We start from the raw sequence: 17923 nt of genomic DNA, 5'->3' as shown, positions 1-17923 counted from the left end.
AGAGAAAAAGTGTAGCAGCCCTTCGAGATGAACAGTTTCGGACAGGCTCCCTTCTGACGGGAAGAACTGAAGGCTCTCGAGGTAAAGCGCAGTTCCCCGGGGGATTTCAGCCAAGCCGCACCATGCAGGGTGAGCTCTGGCAAAGCACAGGCTAGCTCCACGCCTGAGAGAGCCTCCGCCACGCGCCCACGCAGCCCAGCTGGGGCGCCTCTCTGTTGGGAGAGACCATTAGGGATGCCCAAAGCAGGGTGTTTCGGACGACAGGGTAACAGCCTCCTGGTTCCTGCTGAGCTGCGGAGCGCGCGCGCTAGTGGCCGTGCACCCCTGCTCTTCCGGTCAGGTACGCGGGGCCCCAAGAGCCGCTACTTCTATTGGAGCTGGAAGAATGGGGGGGGAGGGGGAAAGGACCGAGTTTTCCTAAGCATCTAGATAGCAGGAGAGAGGGAGAAGCCTGGGAGAAGGCTCACTGGGAAAGGAGATTAGTGGCGCTGGAGCCCGGGTTCTTGAACGGCTTTGTCCAAAGGACACGCATGTCCTTGTCCTCGGATCCAGGTAGGAATGTGGCAGGCGGGGGCGGGGGCAAGTCCGGGAGCATCACCTGGGAGCTGTGCGCTCCCTCGACGGGGAGACTCTCCGGCCCCACAGCACCTGTTGTAAGAAGGCGGGGGTAAGCGGCGGGGCTGGGGGACGCTGGCGGCCACTGAAGCTGCAGGGTCTGTCAGTCCCGCGGCGGAGTGCGCTCCTCTGAGTGCTCTTCCATCTCGGCCCCAGCGCGCGCGAGCTGGGGGCGTCGGGGAGCTGACCGCGGGCTGAATTCACCCCAGCAGCCGCCCTTCACGTCCATAGTCTCAAGCCTTTATATCCCTTGGAAAAGTTGGCTGTGTGATAAAAGAAGTTGAAAATGAAACAATTAAGTGTGGAGTCTTCCTTTCTTTCTCTCCCCTCTCCAATTACATGTTTAACCATAGCTTAAATTTTAAAAAGTAAAGTTGAACATTAAGTGTGAGCATCATTCCATAGATATGAAATAATAACGAAACATTTGAAATATCCTACAAAAAAAAAAAAAAAAAAAAAGAGTCTCCAATGTGTTCTACATCAAAGCACATTTCTTAGAATAAATGTGTAGATTGCGTTCTGGAGAGGTGTCTAAATATGATTTCAAATAGTAAATTGCTTGAAAGTAGTTTTTAAAGTTTCCGAACGATCTTTTAAAATGATTTCTATTTAAGTTAATGTTGAGAAATAAATCTGTTTGGAAATGTGAAAACTCTCCAGCTTTCACCTGCCTGAAAAAATGCTTTAAAAGTCAAGCTTAGCATTTTGTTACTTATAAAAATGTTTTTTTTTTTAATTTTACTAAATGTAGAGCTTACAATTTACAAAATACTTGGCCTTAAACATGTGCTTCGTTAGTACAGCTGAAAGTGACCTCCACACACAATGAGTTTATTACTTGACACTAGATTCCCAAAGGTGCAGCTAATTCACCAGTGTAATAAAACTGATAAAAATAAAAGTTGTGACTAACAGAGCATTACTTTAAATCTGCATGTCTACTACTAGTTTTTGTGATTTGCAACCTCAGAATATATGTATTTAATCTGTCAAATCAGAATGGAAGAGAAAATAAAACTTAAAAAAGAAAAGAAAAAAAGAAAATAACACTAAGTCACATGCTGGGACATAACTTGTTGAACTAAGTGGCTGGTATTAACTTGTGTACAAATACAGTCTGTAGGGGATACTAAATAAAGCCTGATGGAGACTTAGTGAAATATAACATAAATACCCAATTTTAAAATATTGTAATTTTTAAAGTAATCAAAATATATTATGTTTCAAAAGCTTGCAATTTTATTAAACACTTTTGGAACACACTGAATTTGAAAGTTTAATGGTCAGAGCAGGTTTCCATGATTCATAGAGCTTCCATGAATGAATCAAAGGTTATCTTCAAATATGAGGAGTAAATATAAATGGATAAAAGTATTAGCTTTTGATCTGGTAAGCTAGAGCTGAAATGCATTCATTATACAATGTGTTCCAAAAGTCCCAGTACAATTTTAAAGCTTAAAACTACGCTGATACTTTGACACCATGTTTTTAAACAATAAATAGTACTTTGTTTGACTTCAGTAAGCAGAGTTTGAGCATTTATTCAATAGCATCAGTTTTATGGGTATAGTAAGTAAGATACAATTTGGCTCTTAGATGACATTTTAATGTCTAGTCAGTGTGGAGAAAAAAGTATCAGGCAAAAAGTATGACCAAGGAGCTTTCTACTTTGAATTGCCCTTGCACCTTTATTGTTCAAGAGAATGCTTTTATAATTAGAAAGAAGGAATATTCCTTGAGACTACAAAGAGATCCATATATTAATACATACTCACACACACTATATAATGTGACATATCTAGTGTGTATTTGTAGATATATATATATACATACATTATTGAAATAAATTTTACATATAAATCTATATATCTTGTGGGTTAGCTATTAAAGCTTAAGGCTCTATGAAGACATTCTGTATAATTTTTCATTGATTCAAAAAGACAAGGATGAGGGCCCCTCCCCAGTATTTACAAATGTGGAATGGCAAGTATTAACAAAATGTGGAATTTCAGAGCCAGAAAGATCCTAGAGAGCATTTAATTTAACACTACTCATGAGAATCATAGAGGTAAGATATCTTGCTTATTCAAGATCATACATCTTACTGTTTTCTGGAACCCACTATTTAAGTGAATGAAAGAAAATACTTTTTTGTTTTACTTTGTAAGATTAATAAAAAGTAACACTCTAGGCTTGCTAAATACTAAGTTTTTTTAAAATTAGTTTTTATTCAATTTAGTGGACACTTAGAAGTTTATTTGTGACATCTTATAAGATAAAATAGTATTTGTAAAGTGCTTTACAAACCTTTAAATGCTATATAAGTATTATTATTGTTATCAGATTTTATGTTTTCATGTCTGTAGTTCTCACTAATAAATTTTTATAACTAAGTAGAATTACTGTCATATCTTACATGTGACTTTTGGTAATAGGCTATAGCTCCTTCATGCCCACCAAGTAGCTTTTCACTGTCTGTTTGAAAAATTACTTGCCAAAAGACTATGGTATGCTTTATTATTATGGAGCTTGAAAGAGTTGGGTTTTTGTGGCAGCAAGCAGTTGAGAATCATTAAACAACTTGCAATTTCCCAAATATTGCCTAATGTCCTCATACTGCTTAAGTCTGCATGTAACTCATATCTGCAACATCAAGAAATATATGTATGCTTCATGTCATAGTCTAGGCAATATACATTTTTCACTTACTTTATTTTTTCAGCATTGGTGATTAGAGAAATCTCTTTGAGGTTACTTTGGACTTTCCTGAAGCAAGACTTTGTAGTTTTCTGGAGCATAGTGTAACTTGGAACATAGCATATAATAGAAGGATATTTTGAGGTTCTTACCATTAATAGAAAATAAATCTTGTACTCTTTTGTTAGGAGATGGTATTCCTTGAGATCCATTATTGAAGCTAAGAAGAGGTAGGTTTAAATCTTCTGATATATATTGCCAATGTTACTGGATATTACACTTGATACCAGGATTTTCAGCAGCTTTCTAAGACTATATTTTGCAGAGAAAGTGAATGTCCTACAAAATTATTGGTCCAGCCCCTATCCCTTTACTAAGACATTATGTAAGATATAATCCATCTAATGGTGCACTTCCTGTTTAACACCTTGATTGATATCAGGATTCAGTCAGTTGTTGAACAAAATCATTTCTGTAGTGTCTTTTATAGGGTTTTGCATGATTTTGATGTGTGTGTAGAATGCCTATATAAGCTATTGTTTTATGATGTTTTGATATGTCAAGTAAAATATTATCTTAAAATCATAAATAATGAATACAGTAGGATCTTAACTCTTTTGTCAATTTTGTGACTTAATTTTTTTGACTATATGAAATTGTCCACAGAAATCTATCTGCTTCTTTCTTAAGTTTTGATCAAATATATCCTCTATGTATACATAGTTCATTTTCATACATGTATATATCTATCTATCTATATTTACATATAGATATATGTGTGTGTGTGTGCATATATAATGTCTAGTAAGGGGTATGATTTGAACCCACATCTTCCTTAGTTTTAGCTTAGCACAAAACCTTTCTCTAAAATTTTTTCAAAAGGGCACAAAGATTGGGATGGATAGATGTGAACTTGTGACTTCTGTATACGGGTTATATAAAGTATAGGTAACTACCAGTCCTGCATACCAGCAACTGTTTTGCATTTTACTATCTCAAATGGTATTTTGGGGAGTGCTGAGAGATTAAGTATCCTCCAAGGAGTCTACACAGTTAATGTGTCAAAGCCTGAACTTTGAGGCCAGATTTTTATCCATTAATCTATTACTACCTCTCTATCTTATAGAAATGAAAAAACAGAATTAAGGTCAGTGGTTGTTCTTTTCAAGTTTATCTATGAATATCTATCTTTCTCTTATATGAGTGTTCACAGTAGGCAATAAAATATTGATTGAATGAAATAATTACTCTTATCAATTTAACTGGGAAACTCACTTTTCTTGAGCCTTATCTCTAAATTTGTAACTTGAACTGCTCAATTTTTTCTCAATCTTTGTGTAGATTTTTCATGTTCTCTTCTCATATATAATTTCAAGCATATTGAACTCTTCAGATAAAAATTATCCCTATATTTTAAATATATAATTAAAATGTGTAAAATAATATTTTCCCTCTTAAATCAGATAGAAATGTACCATGGGAAAATATTTTATTCTGATATTTATGGTGAAAAATAATATGCTCAGTTGGCTGCCAAATTAACCTTACATCACCTATCAATTGTTAAAAGCCAGACGAAAGCTACTTTTTATCATCACTTGAAGCTATGTTTCAGTTGAATTATTATTTAAATTGATTATTCTGCCACTCTAATATTTAAATAATGTGTTAATAAAATAAAATATTTGATGCAGAAAAAAAGTGAAAATGTTTAAGAATTAGCCAGGCCTTTTAACAAAGAAAAAGAAATTGTTCAAAATAAAGTAAGGCAAATAGTTTTTCCTCACATGGTATGCATTCTTTTTTTTTTTTTCTTCCTTTATGTTCAGGATAGCAAGGCATCGTTGTATAATCATGTCCTCCTTATAGACAACACCCAGACAGGTGCTGGGCCACATGTAGAGCCAAAGCTCCATACCTACCCCGTGTATGTTAGCCTGACAAGGACTGTGGCAGAGGAAGAGCAGGAGGAAAAGAAGGAGGAGAATTGAGTAAGGGAGCTAGCTCCTTTTATTTTCCTAGTGTCTTTGTATATACTATATTCTCAAATCTACACACAAGCAGTACATCTTTTTTGCCTACTAAACAGGTACTCTCAGAGCCATTTTGATTTTCTATTATAATCAGACATGAAATTGACTAACTTGAAAATTCTGGAAAGGATCTGAAGGGAGGCGTTCTTATTCATTCATTCAACAGGCATTTATTAAATGCTTAGTTTGTGTAAAGTACAAACAGAAATGCCTCTCTTTTGTATGAGGAAGAAAAGTGAGTTGAGCTTAGAGCTCTTGGCATATTTTCAACAAATTGGTTTTAAATTTATGCTAATAGCCCTTTTTATGGTTTGTATATTTTTGGCATATTTGGGTAGGGTAATTTCTATTTCAAGGATGTCTTTTATTTCTCCTGAATATTACAAACATTTCATACCAATAGAATATATGATGTACATATTTTAAAAATTAAAAATAGTTGATTATGTTCTTGCTCAATAGATCATCTGGTATACAAAAACTTTTTCCCAAACACATTTCTTGAAATGATTCTATATATTTGAGCTTTGAACGCTTTCATACTTTATTGGAAGCTACTTTATTAGGGGTTTAACATGGCCTTAATCCAGCCATCTGTTCAGGTTTTTTGACACATCAGATCTGTGATGTTGGTTAGAGCCAAAGAAATTTCCCACATTTTTAAAGGTTAGGGAAAGAGCTACCTTTCTGAATAGATTTCAAATGATTCTCAGCAAGACAATGGTGCAGAACTAGAGTAAAAATGCATGTCATTCTATGAAGCACAAGGTCCCCTGTCTGTCTTTAGCTTTGCTGAATGGCAATTAGCATTTCAACTAGCCAATTTGGTTACTTGCTACGAAGTACTTGGGTTTGTAATTTGCTGCTCTCAGTTTGGTGCTGTTAAGAACTGGCTCTTATGTAATCCTCTCAAAGTACCTTTCTTTCCAGCATGGTTATTGTTGCTGGTCCTAAATAACTAATCAGCAAAGAGATTTCCTTGTCTTGAACTATAGGGTGCCATAGACCAAGGAAAATGAAATGCCAAGCTAATAAGGGAATGATTGTAATTATTAAATAGTCGTTATTGAAATGTGGCTCAGGTTGAAAGATTCAGAATAGCTTCAAATAAAATGCAGTTCTAAGGAGGGAAAAAGGAGGGTATTGTGAGAAACTGTTGAATAGTTTATTTCTGTTTGTACTTTGTAAGTCAATAAATAGGGAGCACAAATATGGGAATAAATTAGTGGAACATAGAAGCCTCAGCAATTTTAAAAAGGCAGTCTTAAATTTTTCAGACTGATTTTTTTCCCCTTCCTGGGAAAAAGAATCCTACAGGGAATATGTGTAAAATATAAATGTAAAAATCAATTCTCTGCTTGAATGTGATAATGAATTAACTATGTCTAATCTAACTACAGAGGCATTTGGTCTAATCCAACAGCAGGGGTATAGGTTACTTTAGTATCTGCACAGTCATTTTTAAAATGTGAACGTTGTTATCAGTTTTTTTTTTTTTAGCAATGTATTCTGGTAATTAGGTAACATCAATTTTTCATAATACATGCCTGTATTCATCTGTAAAGAATATGCCATGCTAATCTTTTTGTCAATATAATCAAAGTGATAATATCCTTTAATCCATACCACAGGATAATATTTCAGTTCAGTTCACCTTGTTAATCAGTATTCTCTGGGAGAAGACCCAATTATACAATGATTTGAAAGAATAATAATGAATTCTCATTTCAAATAATTTAACATGAATTAAAAACAGAAGGAAGGATAATTTAAAATTATATGTATTTTTTAAGTGACAAATATAACTTTGAGGCATATCTGAAGGTAATCTGACCAGGGATGTGCTGGAGCCAGTTTACTCATGAGAGCTTTTTGAGCATTCACACTTTAGAAATCAACAAACATTACAAATCAGGGTTCAATTTATTGTCTTGTTGATTTTTTAGATTAAGAATGGCATAGACAAAATGTTAGTAAGAAAGATTATACTTAAATGTGTGGGATAATGGAGAGCTATTGTTAAAAATTTATCAACATATATCAATCTAACTGACACACACATATGTATGTGTTTGTGTATTATTTGTGATTGTGCAAGAGAAGCCCAATGCACAGTTAAATTTTTGTCTTATCAGTAAATTACTGAAATTCAATCCTCTATTGAGTTTTTTTCCATTTCCCTAATTTTTTTTTTTGAGAATTATTTTCTTTTTCCAATTCAGAAATTCTATTTTCTTGAGACTTTTTTATCTTTTCCAATTCAGAAATCCTACTTTCCTGTGTTTTTTTAACCTTTTCTAATTCACTAATTTTGTTTCCCTGCATCTCCTGTGAATTCTTTATTTTTTTCCAACTCCAATTTCAGGACATTGTTATTCTCTATCATAACTTCCCTTTCTTTTCCCCATTTTTCTTCGATCTCCCTCAATTTTTTAAGAGCTTCTTCTAGGAGAGAGTTATGTGATGGGGGGCAGGAATCGTTCCCCTTTAGGTTGTTATCTGATTCTCTGCTGTCAACTTCCTCGGGGTTGGATACCCGCTCTTTCTCTGTATAGAAGGAATCTATGGTTTTTCTAGCTTTTTTGCTCATACTTAAAAAAATCTTTTGGGGTCTGTCTCTGGGGTAGGAAATTATTTACTTCTTTACCAGCTTCCTCCCAGACCGGATGGATGCAGCGGCTCCTGAGCCTGAGCTAAGAGAGAGCTCTGGGAGAGAGTTCCCCACCCCCTCCCTGGAAGTACCTCAGAGGTGATTAGCACTACTGTGCTTCGAGGGCGTAGAATAGTGAAGACAGCACGAAGCCCAGCCTATGTGTCCGGGTGAGGAGTGGATGTCTGCAGCAGGTGACGTGAGAAGCCCCTGCGCTCAAACTGGAAGTGTCTGCCAGAAACCGCGGTCCCTAGTTCAAAGGTTCCGCTTCTCTGGGACTTCCTGGAGCTGAGTTCCACTCCCTCCAGCTAAGCTAGGCAGTGTGTGTTGCCTTGGGCCGTATCCACCCACTTGTCAATCTCTTAACTATTCTCAGGTGGTAGCTGAGGCCACACCCCCTGGTGCCGAGTCTGTTGAGTCACCCTCAGGGTCCGGGGAAAATCTAATCTGAGTTTTAAAATATTTTGGCTTTCTCTTCTGAACTGCTAAATAATTAGCAGAGAAGAGCTAACAGCCTGTGCCAGATTCCTTTACCTCAGTGGCTTCTCTGATCCCAGAGCCCTTCCCAGCGCAATGGGGCGCAGTGTGCCCCTACCCCACCGTCTGTGCTGGTCTTTCTTATTCCTCCCCTGAGAACTGACCTTTCCTGTTGAAACTCCAGATTCTCTTCAGCTGGTAAGTCGTGCTTCCAGTCCTTGTGGTATCTATCAGTCCTGAGCTAATTTTGAGACTTAATTTATCTAATTGGTTGTGAGGGAGTGAGGACGTTCACAGAGTCGTGTGTTTCTTCTCCGCCATCTTGGCTCCGCCCCCCTGAAATTCAATCCTGATTAGGTAGTCAACTAGCCAATGATGAAAATGATTAATTGAAAATTTGGAAAATTGAAGCAAGAAAGTTAAATTGTCCTTTGGTGATCTGGATGATTTCAATGTGTAACTGGTGCCATGAAAGGGACAGGACTTGATCTGAACCTTGAAAGATGGTTAGGATTTGGATAGGTAGAGTAGAGTATATTGTATTATAAATTTGGGAAATAACATAAACAAAACCATGAAGGCAGGAATGGGCAAGTTGACTGTTAATAAAACAGGCTGTTTAGAGCAAGGATTTAAATTAAGGATTTAAATAGCTAAGTAAGATAAGTTTGGAATATTAAATTGGGACCAGTTTGTAAATGGCCTTGATTGTCAGGTAAAGGAATATGTACCTTATCTTGTAGTGACTGGGGAAGTTTTGAGAATGATTTAGAAGAGATTTTTTTTTTAGTAAGACTAATCTGGTAAATATGTGCAGGATAGATGAAATGGAGAAGATAATTAGAAAGAATGTTATAACAATGTAAAATTGAAATCATGGGCTCAAAGTACTGTAGGAATGGAAAGAAATAAATGAATGAGAAATGGAATAATCATCCGAATTTGAAGACCAATTGCATTTGGAAGGTTAAATGAGATGAATGAGAAAAAAATAATTCTGAAGTTTAGAGTTTGGATGACTTTACACTTTGAGTGACAGTACTTTATAGATATCCTGTAATGTATAGCTTAACTATAAGCATCTGGAAAATAATAGTTACAGAAACTAATTTAACATGCAACACTCAATATGTCAGAGTCAAGAGGCAGATTGGTAAATCATGCAATCAGCAAACATTTATCAAACAGTTAAATGCCAGGTAGTACTTCTGCCCTCAAGAGGTGTTATATTCCACTAGAGACCTACAGAATGATCTTGGATAAATACAAAGTATGTGTGTTTTTTGTTTTTGTTTTTGTTTTTGAGAAAGGACCTATCTGAAGAAATTAGAAAAAAGTTGCTAAAGGAAACTTCATTTGAGTTGAGTCTTGAAGGAACTGAGAGTTCCAAGGTGAGAATTACATCAGGCATAAGGTTGTATATTCAGGAAAGTCAGTGCAAAGCCATAGAAGCAGAGAAGAATGTAAGGCTATTTGGCTGGATTGTAGATTGTTTGAGGGGAAGTAATGTGTCAGTAGCCTGAAAAGATAGATTGAAGCTAAATTGGGAAGGACTTTAAATGCTAGACAGAGGATTTTGTATATTCTGAGAATAATGACCACAGAAGCAAAACAAAGAAGACTTTTTATGTGGGCAATAAAGAAGACATGCATTTATGTATATATTTATTTTTTTACATATTGGTAGTGGTCACTTGCAGTAGTACTTTACAAATATGAAGGGTTATGATGTGAATATGTACAAAACAGTTGCATGGATGTGTATGTACTAGGATAAAAGCACTGTAATCTTAGGTCTTACTCTATTAGATAGATGTTTGGGGATAATCCTTGTAATCATGAGCAAATGCCTTAGACACATTTGTACTGTTTGTATTTCATATATAGTATTCTCTAAATCTAGTAGGCAGATAGCTTTCTATCAGTTATGGAGGCATTTTTGACACAGAGGTGTTTCACAATCTTTGTTATTTTCACCATTACCCATCTTCCTTATCTACCTGAATTCCCAGCATTTAGTTCCTGTCCCCATTCTTATAAACAATTCACAATACAATTTTGAACATAGCATAATATGGGAGTTTGTTTTGTGTAACTAGGCATATTTCTTACAAAAGTTTTGTTTTTCCTTTTTTTCTCCCTTAATTGGAGAGGTCAGAGAAAAAAGTAAATGCTTATTAATTTTTTAAAAAGGAAAATAAAATAAAAGTTAAACATGATAGTGATATTTACATTTGGGAAATCTCTTTATTGATGTCAGCCTCAGAAATTTATTCCCTGAACCATCAGAATCCATTCAAATTCTTTACCAATATTTACTTAAATTCTTTATCAAAATTATTTGAGGACTTAAACATATGAAGCTTAAATATTCTCTTTCCTTTTTGTTCACATTCATTCTTTCTTGTGATGGAAAGTTAATTATCTATGAGAGGATTATAGTTATAGTTTTTTTTTTTGGCTCTCTCCAGAGTCCTTATTTGATGTTTTTAATTTCTTTTTGCTTCCTATGCTTCATCTAGCATCCCCAACCTTGTTGTTGCTCAGACCTAAATTCATGTTCAGAAAACATAAATATAAATATGTGAAATGTACCTTGTAGATAGAAAGTATAAAAAATAATTTTATTTCAGGAGATCAGCATACTGGACAGGGAATATGTAGTAAATAGAATCCTGGTATCCAAATATATTATAAATATCAAATTATTGCTACATTAGTTTTTGGTTGAAATTAGATATTACCTGCACTTCCTCTTGCCTTCTGTCTTCATTAGAGATTCACGATACCTCAAAGCAGTATTTGTTCTCAGACAAAATAATATATATCTTGGAGACTACATACATATTAGATTAAAAAATAAACATAATTTTTGCTTTTCTAAGAAAGCTGACTAAGAATGCTATAATAAATCATCAGATTGAAATGAACAGGGTCAATAATACACTAATCTACACATTGCTGGTAAAAAATAAATTAGTTAATAGGTATCAGTCCTATTTTGTCTTTAGTCATGTACTTGAATCTTAAAAAAAAAAATTAATGATGTATTTTGTATGCCAAAATTATTTCTGTGAAAGAAAAAAGAAAACAACCATTCTGCTTAACCCTGAAAATTAGACCCTTCTTGGGACAAAGAGTAGCAATTAAAGAAAATTATCTGATATGGTGATGTCCTTTAGTGTTGCCTATATTTTTCTGTCCTGGAATGTGAATCCTTAAATTATCTAAAAAGAATAATAGCCATATTTGCACTTAATAACTGACTAATAAGATAGAAAAATTTCACCATGATAAATTTTTTTTACACATCTATTCAGTTTGAGATTTCAGTTTTTTAAAAGGCTTCAATTTGATCAGCCTTTACAATTGGGGGTGGGGTGGGGAAGTGTGATTCCTGTTGCACACTTGAATCAATTTAAATCATTTGGAAACATTACTATTATTTACTTTGTGATTCTTTTTCTATTTTATATGTTTTTTAATTAAATTTTATTTTTCCTAACATATATAGTCAAGCAAAACACATTTCTGGATTAAAAAAAAAAACTCCAAAAAAATCCGACTCCAAAATGTTTCCATCTGAACTCCTGAGTCCATCAAGTGTTAAATAAAATGTTTAATCTTGAATTCTCCAGCGTTGTATTTGGTCATTATGTTTATAAAAATTCTAAAGTATTTTAGAATTAGTTGTCTTTAGAATACTTTTGTTATTATTTTATAAATTGTTGCTTGACTTTTAATCAAAGTATCAATTTGCTTAACCTAAAAAATATGCATCTTTACTTTAAAACTTATCTAATATATTTTTAGGGTTTAGATTTTTAAAAAGTCATATCAGGTTTCTTGGTAATAAATCTTACCTTAAAAGCACTTTCTTTTTTCCCAATTTATGTAAAAACAATTTTAACATTCATTTCTTTTTTATTTATTTCTTATTTTTGGTTTGTTTTTTAATTTTTATGTATTTATTTAAAAATTAAAAGAAAAAACAAACACTGTCATATGTCTACTAGATCATCAGGGAGAATTGAAAATATATGAGTAAAGCTTATATAATAATAGAAGACTGTATTTAAGACTGTCTATCTTTGTTTTCTTGTATGTTTATTCTTTCCCCTCCCCCATTTCCCATTAAGCTACATATTATCCCACTTAATCTACACACTTATCCCACTCCTGTTAATCTATATATACTTCTATGCTCTACTTTATCTTATTCCCTCATTTCTAAAAATAGATTTTGGAGAGTGCTATATACTTTTCTTGGAGGGGTGTGTGTGTGTGTGTGTGTGTGTGTGTGTGTGTGTGTGTGTGTGTGTGTGTGTGTGTGTTATTCCCTGTTTAACCCACTCCTTATATGAGTAAATTTACAGAACTACCAGCTCTCTTCCCACATTGAATTTCCACTATGTTGGTTCTTGCTTGCATACCTCATTCATATAGCATGATTACTATGTTTAATTTTTTCACTAGATTGTTTTGCTTTCAAGAATCATATCATACTTATTAGCTCTATCCCATTTCCTTTCTGATTATCCAATTACTAATTTCAAACTTAGACATATAGCTTACATTTCCACATATAAAATATAAACAATTTGTTCTTATTAAGTTCCTCAAAACTAGTCTTTGATATTGCCTCTTATAGGTTAAATTTTCTATTGAGTTCAGATTTATTTGAGACAAAATCCTAAAAATTTAACAGTTCGTTGAATGTCCATTTCTTTTCATTCAATATTATACCTAATTTTGCTGCATATAATAATTTTGTCTGCAAATCTAGTTCTTTAGATTGTTGGTATGTATTATTCCAGGATCTGCAGTATTTTATTGTAGCTACAGATAGATCCTGAACAATTCTTAATGTAGCTTTAGAGTATTTGAATTGGGTTTTTGTTGTTGTTGCTTGTAAAATTGGGGGTGTCCAAAATTTAGCAATGATATTTCTATGTTTTACTTGTAGGATCTGTTTGAGATAGTAATCAGTGGATTTTTTTTGTTTGTTTCTGTTTTCCTCTCTGGTTCTATTACTTTAGGACAATCTTTAATTATTTCTTGTATTACTATATCAAAAAAATTTTTTTTTGGATATAGCTTTCAGGTATGTTTTTTCTTCTTGATCTATTTTCCAGATCTATTATTTTTCTTATAAGATATTTCATATTTTCTTCTATTTTTCATTCTTCATAGTTTGTTTTATTATTTCTTGGTCTCTTGTAATTACACTGGCTTTCCCTTGTATTATTCTAATTTTCTTTTTTTTTTTTTTTTTAATTTTTTATTTTATTTTATAATTATAACATTTTTTGACAGTACATATGCATGGGTAATTTTTTACAACATTATCCCTTGCACTTACTTCTATTCAGATTTTTTCCCTTCCTCCCCCAACCCCTTCCCCCAGATGGCAAGCAGTCTTATATATGTTAAATATATTACAGTATAATTTAGATACAATATATGTGTGTAGAACCGAATTTTTTGTTGCACAGGAAGAATTGGATTCAGAAGGTAAAAATAACAGTTTACATTCATTTCCCAGTGTTCCTTTTCTGGATGTAGCTGGTTCTGTCCATCGTTAATCAATTGGAATTGGATTAGCTCTTCTCTATGTTGAAGAAATCCACTTCCATCAGCATACATCCTCGTACAGTATCATTGTTGAAGTGTATAATGATCTTCTGGTTCTGCTCGTTTCACTCAGCATCAGTTGATGTAAGTCTCCCCAAGCCTCTCTGTATTTCTCCTGTTGGTCATTTCTTATAGAACAATAATATTCCATAACATTCATATACCATAGTTTACCCAACCATTCTCCAATTGATGGACATCCATTCATCTTCCAGCTTCTAGCCACTATGAAAAGGGCTGCCACAAACATTTTGGCACATACAGGTCCCTTTCCCTTCTTTAGTAGTTCCTTGGGGTATAAGCCCAGTAGTAGTATGGCTGGGTCAAAGGGTATGCACATTTTGATAAGTTTTTGGGCATAATTCCAGATTGCTCTCCAGAATGGTTGGATTCTTTCACAACTCCACCAACAATGCATCAGTGTCCCAGTTTTCCCACAGCCCCTCCAACATTCATCGTTATTTGTTCCTGTCATCTTAGCCAATCTGACAGGTGTGTAATGATACCTCAGAGTTGTCTTAATTTGCATTTCTCTGATCAATAGTGATTTGGAACACTCTTTCATATGAGTGGAAATAGTTTTAATTTCATCATCTGAAAATTGTTCATATCCTTTGACCATTTATCAATTGGAGAATGGCTTGATTTCTTATAAATTAAAGTCAATTCTCTGTATATTTTGGAGATGAGGCCTTTATCAGAACCTTTAATTGTAAAAATTTTTTCCCAATTTGTTACTTCCCTTCTAATCTTGTTTGCATTAGTTTTGTTTGTGCAGAAACTTTTTAATTTGGTGTAATCAAAATGTTCTATTTTGTGATCAATAATGGTTTCTAGTTCTCCCTTGGACACAAACTCCTTCCTCCTCCACAAGTCTGAGAGGTAAACCATCCCATGTTCCTCCAATTTATTTATGATTTCGTTCTTTATGCCTAAATCTTGGACCCAGTTTGATCTTATTTTAGTATGTGCTGTTAAATGTGGGTCCATGCCTAGTTTCTGCCATGCTAATTTCCAGTTTTCCCAGCAGTTTTTGTCAAATAATGAATTCTTATCCCAAAATTTGGGATCTTTGGGTTTGTCAAAGATTAGATTGCTATTTTTATTCACTATCTTGCCCTGTGAACCTAACCTATGCCACTGATCAACTAGTCTATTTCTTAGCCAATACCAAATGGTTTTGGTGACTGTTGCTTTATAATATGGCTTTAAATCAGGTACACTTAGACCACCTTCCTCTGACTTTTTTTTCCATTAGTTCCCTTGCAATTCTCGACCTTTTATTCTTCCATATGAATTTTATTGTTATTTTTTCTAGGTCATTAAAATAGTTTCTTGGGAGTCTGATTGGTATAGCACTAAATAAATAGATTAGTTTGGGGAGTATTGTCATCTTTATTATATTCGCTCGGCCTATCCAAGAACACTGAATGTCTTTCCAATTATTTAAATCTGACTTTATTTTTGTGGCAAGTGTTTTGTAATTTTGCTCATATAATTCCTGACTCTCCTTTGGTAGATATATTCCCAAATATTTGATACTATCGACTGTTATTTTGAATGGAATTTCTCTTTGTATCTCTTGCTGTTGGATTGTGTTGGTAATGTATAAAAATCCTGAGGATTTATGTGGATTTATTTTGTATCCTGCGACTTTGCTAAAATTCTGAATTATTTCTAATAGCTTTTTAGCAGAGTCTTTGGGGTTCTCTAAGTATACCATCATGTCATCTGCGAAAAGTGACAATTTGATTTCTTCATTTCCTACTCTAATTCCTTGAATCTCTTTCTCGGCTCTTATTGCCGAGGCTAGAGTTTCTAGTACTATATTGAATAGTAATGGTGATAGTGGGCAACCTTGTTTCACTCCTGATCTTACAGGGAAAGGTTCTTGTTTATCACCATTACATATGATGTTTACTGAAGGTTTTAAATATATGCTCGTTATCATTTTAAGGAATAGTCCATTTATTCCTATACTCTCAAGCGTTTTTAGTAGGAATGGATGTTGGATTTTATCAAAGGCCTTTTCTGCATCTATTGAGATGATCATATGGTTTTTATTAATTTGATTATTAATATGGTCAATTATACTAATAGTTTTCCTAATATTAAACCAGCCCTGCATTCCTGGTATAAATCCCACTTGGTCATAGTGTATTATCCTGGGGATGATTTTCTGAAGTCTATTTGCTAATATCTTATTTAAGATTTTAGCATCAATATTCATTAAGGAAATTGGTCTATAGTTTTCTTTCTCAGTTTTCGATCTACCTGGTTTAGGTATCAGTACCATGTCTGTGTCATAGAAGGAATTTGGAAGGACTCCTTCAATCCCTATTTTTTTTAAATAGTTTACATAGCATTGGAGTTAGTTGTTCTTTAAATGTTTGGTAGAATTCACCTGTAAATCCATCAGGTCCTGGGGACTTTTTCTTAGGAAGTTGGTTAATAGCTTGGTCTATTTCTTTTTCTGAGATGGGACTATTTAGACTACTTACTTCTTCCTCTGTTAATCTGGGCAAGCTATATTTTTGAAGGTATTCTTCCATTTCATTTAAGTTATCGAATTTATCGGCATAAAGTTGAGCAAAGTAGCTCCTAACTATTGTTCTAATTTCCTCTTCATTAGTGGTGAGTTCACCCTTTTCATTTTCAAGACTATCAATTTGCTTTTTCTCTTTCCTTTTTTTAATCAGGTTTACTAAGGGTTTGTCTATTTTGTTGGTTTTTTCATAAAACCAACTCTTAATTTTATTAATTAATTCAATAGTTTTTTTACTTTCAATTTTATTAATCTCACCTTTTATTTTTTGAATTTCAAGTTTTGTGTTTGTCTGGGGGTTTTTAATTTGTTCCTTTTCTAGCAATTTTAGTTGTAAGCCCAATTCGTTGGCCCTCTCTTTCTCTATTTTATGCAAGTAGGCCTGTAGAGATATAAAACTTCCCCTTATTACTGCTTTGGCTGTATCCCACACATTTTGGTATGATGTCTCATTATTGTCATTTTCTTGGGTGAAGTTATTAATTATGTCTATGATTTGCTGTTTTACCCAATCATTCTTTAGTATAAGATTATTTAGTTTCCAATTATTTTTTGGTCTATTTTCCCCTGGCTTTTTATTAAATGTTATTTTGATTGCATTATGGTCTGAAAAGGATGCATTTACTATTTCTGCCTTACTGCATTTGATTTTGAGGTTTTTATGCCCTAGTATATGATCAATTTTTGTATAGGTTCCATGAACTGCTGAGAAGAAAGTATATTCCTTTCTGTCTCCATTTAGCTTTCACCAAAGATCTATCATATCAAACTTTTCTAGTATTCTATTTACCTCTTTGACTTCTTTCTTATTTATTTTGTGGTTTGATTTATCTAATTCTGAGAGTGCAAGGTTGAGATCTCCCGCTATTATAGTTTTGCTATCTATTTCCTCTTGCAGCTCTCTTAATTTCTCTTTTAAGAATTTAGATGCTGCACCACTTGGTGCATACATGTTTAATATTGATACTGCTTCACTATTGATGCTGCCCTTTAGCAGGATATAATGCCCTTCCTTATCTCTTTTAATTAGATCAATTTTTGTTTTTGCTTGATCTGAGATGAGGATGGCTACTCCTGCTTTTTTGGTTTTGCCTGAAGCATAATAGATTCTGCTCCACCCTTTTACTTTTAGTTTGAATGTCTCATCCTGTTTCAGGTGTGTTTCCTGTAAACAACATATAGTAGGATTCTGACTTTTAATCCAGTCTGCTAACTGCTTCCTCTTTATGAGGCAGTTTGCCCCATTCACATTTATGGTTAGAAGGACTA

At 34.0% G+C, this 17923-nt stretch overlaps 1 protein-coding gene across 2 annotated transcripts in view; it reads left to right on the top strand.

Annotated features, from left to right (window-relative positions):
* The first annotated feature begins 219 nt into the window (after positions 1 to 219).
* ADGRV1 (adhesion G protein-coupled receptor V1) overlaps positions 220 to 17923 on the top strand; it is a 710827-nt gene continuing 693123 nt past the window's right edge. Inside the window, exons 1-2 of one of the 2 annotated variants that reach the window (XM_074282109.1) lie at positions 443 to 552; positions 3504 to 3545. Coding sequence is in view for 1 of the 2 variants with exons in the window: in XM_074282108.1 (XP_074138209.1) it covers positions 235 to 340 (106 nt within the window). In the remaining variant the exon portion in view is untranslated. Of the gene's footprint in view, positions 341 to 442; positions 553 to 3503; positions 3546 to 17923 lie in introns of those variants that run through there. The other variant, XM_074282108.1, reaches the window with a different exon arrangement.

This window comes from Sminthopsis crassicaudata, chromosome 1 (assembly GCF_048593235.1).
Source record: "Sminthopsis crassicaudata isolate SCR6 chromosome 1, ASM4859323v1, whole genome shotgun sequence".
In the NCBI taxonomy this organism is placed as follows: Eukaryota; Metazoa; Chordata; class Mammalia; order Dasyuromorphia; family Dasyuridae; genus Sminthopsis; species Sminthopsis crassicaudata.
Note: the sequence above shows the minus strand (reverse complement) of the source record. Positions and strands in the feature narration are given on the sequence as shown.